At 38.1% G+C, this 6,567-nt stretch overlaps 1 protein-coding gene across 1 annotated transcript; it reads right to left on the bottom strand.

The window, feature by feature from the left end:
• Window positions 1–269: 269 nt before the first annotated feature.
• LOC105179955 (xyloglucan endotransglucosylase/hydrolase protein 22-like) lies at window positions 270–2,198 on the bottom strand. Its single transcript, XM_020691500.1, has 5 exons — window positions 2,043–2,198; window positions 1,873–1,955; window positions 1,330–1,558; window positions 1,056–1,189; window positions 270–666 (listed from the first exon to the last, which is right to left on the bottom strand). The coding sequence occupies exons 1-5, from the start codon at window positions 2,130–2,132 to the stop codon at window positions 270–272; spliced, it is 933 nt and encodes a 310-aa protein (XP_020547159.1). The 5' UTR covers window positions 2,133–2,198.
• Window positions 2,199–6,567: the final 4,369 nt, after the last annotated feature.

Below are 6,567 nucleotides of genomic sequence, written 5' to 3'. Positions count from 1 at the left end.
ACAGGACCAAAATCACAATAAACCTATATACACATTATAGGTACAAAATTCTTTCCTAAATGCATAACTAGCATGAATCTAGACATATGCCCCATTTATTTTTAAGTAAGAGAAAACCGGATGTAACACTATTTTACAATAAAGATCCGAACAGATTTTAAACTATGATCACTAATCAAACAAACCTAACTTAATTCTTGGCAACCCCTCCAAATAACCTTAAGCCCTAAACTAAAACTCAAAACACAACAAGCACTCATAACCTCATACTAGTTCATCCTGCATTCACGGCCAGGGCCCTTAGGGAACCTCCACTTATCCTTGCAATAATCATACACCATGTGTTTCTTCTGCAGCCTCTTCATCCTCGCTCGGCTCCTCCTGTCCAGCTCCATTTTCAGTACATGTCTGGTCGAGAAATCAGCGTCAGCACAAGCAGAGGCTCTTGTTTCTGGAGACCAAATGCAGCCATCCATGGAGAAATTTCTGTACCAAGCATTGAATGGGGCTAAGGTCCAGTTGGTCTTGACCAGACCGTGCTGCGTGGCCCAGTCATCAGCGTTCCACAGACTTGAGTGTACTCTCATGGCCTGGTCTTTGGGGTACGGCACCCCTATTCTTTCCAGGTTCTTGAACTCCCGTATTGGTATGTTGTCCACGTAGAAGCTGGAAACCAAGAGAAACAATGTTTATATTTTTGTTTGATTTGACTTTAGTACTTTGCGAGGAGACGAAAAGTAACTTCAAGAATAGGTAAAGTTACTATTTTAGTTCCATAAAACAGGGAGTCAACACTTTTGGCCCTCTATTTTGTGGAATTCTTAGGGAGTATTTGTAAGTGCTTTAAAAAAGCGTTTTACAGCTTCTTGCATCAAAAAAATACTTTTGAAGTGTTTGGAATACCTGTCTCTGCTTTTAAAACGGCTATTGGGTCATTTTCTTACAGTGCCTCACGGTTTATGTATGTATTTAATCCGCAGCTTACAAATACTTATATGATGGTTTTGGGATTCCAGAGAATGGTATATGTGTGGAAATCTGCAGTGGGATCAAACCATAGGAAGAACTGTTGTTCTCTGTCACCCTTGCCCTGGCTGAACACGTTTGTGTGAAGGGTGTAAGGATTACCAGTGGAATTTCCCAGGAACTCAAAGTCTATCTCATCATGGTGGTCGCCTAGTGATGAAAACTGAGACATTGATCATTACGTCAAAACATTAAGAATAAATACTAAATTAACTGCTTCTCCATCTGACATAATAGTCCTAAGTATTTCTGTAATTGTTTAAATTCCTAGTCTGATTAGTCGTAGTATGTCATGAATCTTACATAATATGTTGTGACAGTGCCTGCAGAGTCTCCAGGGATAAGCTTGATCTGCATGTCAATCTTTCCGAAGAGTAATTGTTTCCTGGACTGGAAGCCGGAGCCAGAATGTTTGTCGAGCGTAAGCTTGAGGAGCTCCCCGTCGTTGAGTATCTCAGTGTGGAATTCACCCCACGTGACGAGGACATGCTTGTAGAAAGTGGCGTTTTCGTTCTTGATAACGGTAGGTGGACTGATCAATTTTGTTTCATCGTCGACAGGACAAATGTCAGCCAATTACACTCACCAGATACTTCAACATAACAAAATTTCAGCTACATTCATATATTTTAAGTCAGTGTTTCGTTTAAGCATGCATATATATTGTCCTAAGACAGACAAGTGCAATATGTGATTGATTTAGTTTGATCTGTCCAAATCTGATCTGGACAAATATTTTTATGATGAATAACTTGTCTTATATAAATTCTATGTATATATTCTTTGAAGTACAATGTTATGACAAATACCTTACAAATGCACAAACAAAAAAGGTTAGTTAATTACCTGGGCTCCTGCGTTGTGATTTCATATTTGAGTTCTTGGTTACGTCGAGCCGTAGAGATTGTTTGGGTAACAAAGACGTCCAACTGCAATGTATTAAGACAAATTAAAACTTGAGTAACATGATTCGAGCACGTATGTAATAACATTAGATGTCACAGAAAATATTGTACCCTGAAGACAAAGATGGCTGAAAAGATGATGAAGGCCATGTAGGGGATGTAAGTCCCGGCACGAGGTTGGTGGGAACTCCTGGGTGGCATAACGATTGATTGATTCTGGGAACACAACAGAAGGAATTGTGCAGCATTGTCTTAATTTCAATGATCATCAACATGTTTCTAGTACGTATGTACCACTTATCACTACTCCTTTTCATGTTTCGTGTTTCTAATTATCAGTCCTTCCTTTTCTCAGTCACAAAGCGATGGTCGTCCTTAAGTCTTGGATATTTGTGGTTGGATCTCTTGCTATTATTTCTCTAAGTATTCTTGCCTATATTAGGTGTTGCCGATATCTCTAATAGTGTATATATATTATATAAATTGTTGTTGTTATATGCTATTATTACGAGTACTTTATATAATAATAAGGATAATTTACGACGAGCTTTACTGTGTTGCAGGTTTAAGAATTTGCATGTTTTCCCACACGGGTCAAATCACACACCAACCTGACCCCACTTGGGAACCAGAACCAAAGTCGTTTGATGACTTTGTAATACAACGTTTAGGACAATGACACGTGCACCTGTATAAGTACGGATATTTTGTCCTATAAATACTCCCAACCATTTCGGGTAATGGTACGCCAATTATTACCTTTTTACACTAGCTTACAAGGTTTAATTCTGATTTCTCGATCTCTTGAACCAACTTAATCATGGAAGAACATTTTTTTTAGGGCTACCCAGCAAGCGTATGATCTTTTTTCTTCTCAATTTTTCAATACCCGATCAAGACTACTTGTTAAGCAACCTAGATTCTAACCAAAATCAACATAATTACATATATATAACTCGTTATTGTTTAAAAAATTACAAATACATACCCCTCATATTTGATAAATTAAAATTATGTAATCTTCAACGAAGACCTAGAAATGTCCATGCACGTTGCCCTTGTCTTTTTTTTAAAATTTTGAAAAATTGTAAGAAAAAGCAAACTATGTCATTATTTCTTCTTGCCTTTCTAGTCCATCAAAAAGTTTTTGAAAATTTTAAGAAATAAATTAAATTATTTCACAATCCACGACATTTTGCCCAATTCCTTACAAAAAGTACATGAAAACTTAACAAAAATTAATGAAATTGTTGAAGGGACGTTAAAACTCATGGGCACTGACAATTTCCCAAACAACGAGAAAATGTTTATAATTATGTTAAATTTTAAAAAATTTCTCAATATATATACATATACCCTAATAGTAATTTATAATATAACATCTAAAAATGCTATATATATATATATATATATATATACAGAGAGAGAGAGAGAGAGAGAGAGAGAGAGAGATTTGAATTTTTGTTTTTTTGGGTACTTAGTGTATGGGCATGAAGCTATATATCGTTATTTTTTCTTCAAATTATCCAACCATCAACTATCATTTCAGTCCATTCACACTACAAATTTGCCAATAGTAACTAAAACTATAATAGAAACAAATTAACTTCGACTGGAGTCTTTAGGCTGACAATATACAGATCACCAGCTGCCTAAAACATTAACACAGTCCTAAACATAGAATTAGATCGACATGCCGGACAAACAGATACATATATAGTTAAGACAATCCGACCTGCTTGTGTACAAAATTCCTGGAGCTTCTCACAGTTGGTTTATGGATTTCTTCCTCCATGATTTCTCGATTCGTATTTCTGCTTGAATTGGTGTTTACCGGAACCCGATCATGTGCTATCAAGAACTAGAATATGCAAGAATCACATGTATTATGTAGAGAATCAAAAAAATAAGTTGTAAAGTGTAAACAGATATCAGTACTTACATTTCCCAGGTAAGTATTAATGTAAGTAGACCAATTTCATATGAGATCCAACTTCTTCATCGCCATGTTCTGATCGTTCTGTCTGCACTGGTGGCCTTCCGCCAACTAGTGTGAAAGATCTTTATATCTTTGCCACTTTGGGTCGGATTGCGGCCATTGATAGGGTGCTTCCCTCTGATTAGGAAACAGAGAATCCAAATCCCATCCCTCATTTATACCTAGTCCCATAAGTTCAGGGAATTCCTCCTCCAGGCTACCCGGGTATGGAACTGGAGCAGGAGCTTGAATTTGAGGTAAAAGACGCTGGAAAGTTGGCCATGGAAATTCATGATGAACTGGAGCTGGAGCTGGAGCTTGAATTTGAGGTAGAGGACCTTCTTCTTGACCCTGGAAAGATGGCCCTGAAAATTCATAATGAACTGGAGCTGGAGCTTGAATTTGAGGTAGAGGACCTTCTTCTTGACCCTGGAAATATGGCCCTGGAAATTCATGATGAACTGGAGCTGGATTTGGATTTGAACTATCTACTTCTTGTTGTCTAGAAATCAGCCCTGGAATATTATTTCTCAAAGAATACTGAGGGAATTCTCTCTTAATTGGAGCTTGATTTTGACTTGAAGGATATTCGCCTTGGATCATTGAAACCGGAGCTGGAATTTCATGACCTAGAGAAACGTGATAAGAGCTATCCTCACTTCCAGCAGACGCCAGTGGCTCTTGATTCGTAGAAATTCCGTCTGAAATTTCACGACTTTGAGAAATATAAGGGCAATTATATCCAGCAAAACAATCCCCCTGGAGTGAATGTTGGAGCTTCCAGCGCATTTGAGGCATGGCCATATAAGTGTACTCACTGCTCATTCCAGCTTGCTGATTCATGAGAATTGAATTAAAGGACTGATATCGCATTGAGTACAAAATATCACCTGGATTCCGGAACGCCGTACAAGGGGCCACATTCTGGGGCTGATTGTGAGTGAACAAAACAGGGACCTGAGGCTGATTAATGCAAGGCATGGGCGGTCCTTCTGATGATTCAATGGGGATTCTCAATGTTGTGTCATCAGCTTGTTCATCTTCAATGTTGTCTGTTTCCATCCTCCTGCTGTTGCCTGGACTGGCGTGTTGTTCATCATCATTGCCGTTTGTTTTTGATTTCTTCACTACTAGGCGCTTCTTCACTACTAGGCGCTTCTTGGCCGGTCGTTGTGATGCTTCAATGGGGATTCTCAATGTTGTGTCATGGCTGATTTCTTCCTCCGCTTGTTCATCTTCAATGTTGTCTGTTTCCATACTCCTGCTGTTGCCTGAACTGGCCTGTTGTTCATTTTCATTGCCGTTTGTTTCTGATTTCTTCACTACTACACGCTTCTTGACCAATCGACATAGAACCCAATCATCCAACTGTGCGTAGAAACAACATAAATTCCACCAAACGCAAATGTATACAAATCTGTAATATGTAATGAAAGGATACACAAAGTTCTTTAATTGGGAGTAAATATTGTCAGGTCCATAAACATGTTATCACGATCATGCATCATCATTATCATGAAATGCACGATTTCTCTAACCACATTATAAGTTCATGTCCTAACTCAAATGTCTAATGATGAATATACAGGTTCCAGTTCACCTCAAATAAAGAAATAATTCTAACATCCCAATCCTCAAACAAAATTCATCAACAAAAGAAAAAACATAGGAAAAGGCATATACATATATAGATTACATAAGAGAAACAAGTACCATACAAATAAATAGTCATATATATGTCTGCACTCACCCTCATACTATTCTCTGATGTTCGTACGGGGGGCGGGGGATTGCTGAGCTTATACTCATGCATCATCCAACAGGTCTTCTCACCCCCCGGAGGTCTCCCCATGTAGTAGAACAATGACTTTTTAGAACTGATGTTTTCACTATTGCACATGATTTGTTTGTCAGCACCAGTGGCCTTCCAGTATCCACCTCCAGCATCCCTTCTTGGCCGACTCCCGTTTCTGTACTTTTTCTCCCTAGGAGTGAAGAAGTACCACTCGTTCTCCCCACTTGGTGTGAAATTTTCTGCAGGAGAGACAAAAAACATCAGACTTACATAATTTTTTAAGCCGAAATTAAAATTTGAATCTGATGTTTATTGAGAGATTTACTCCCATATTGAATTCATATTCAAAGAAGCTAAGATATCAATTTGAAATTATACTCTTCAGTTAATCATAAATTATATATCATAACGTGCAAAGTTTTTCCATGTACACAAAATCTTGCATATTCTTTCTCCATATAATTTTCAATGTGAATTTCAAAATCAAGATAAATAAATAAACTTTTCGAACTGAAAACAGATGAAACAAAAAACAAGAAACCTACGTACGTACAAGCCCAGAAACTCATGCATGGAAGAAAATTACAGACGTAAACCCTGACAGTGACAGGTCAATCTCAAAACCAAAGGAATATCAAGACTGAAGAGATAATCGAAAAGGATCTTTACCAGCAAGAACCTCAGGATTGAAACCGTATAAATTAACCTCATGGATCCTGTTCCGCGGCAGCGGCTCGTTCCAGACTCTCTTCATCAAATACTGCGTAAGCTCCACATCACTGGGATGAAACCGGTACCCAACAGGGATGTTCTTGAAGTATTCTTCGTCGCTGATCACTTGGGCCTGATTAATATTCACATTC

This window comes from Sesamum indicum, unplaced genomic scaffold (genome assembly GCF_000512975.1).
Source record: "Sesamum indicum cultivar Zhongzhi No. 13 unplaced genomic scaffold, S_indicum_v1.0 scaffold00250, whole genome shotgun sequence".
Taxonomy (NCBI): domain Eukaryota; kingdom Viridiplantae; phylum Streptophyta; class Magnoliopsida; order Lamiales; family Pedaliaceae; genus Sesamum; species Sesamum indicum.
Note: the sequence above shows the minus strand (reverse complement) of the source record. Positions and strands in the feature narration are given on the sequence as shown.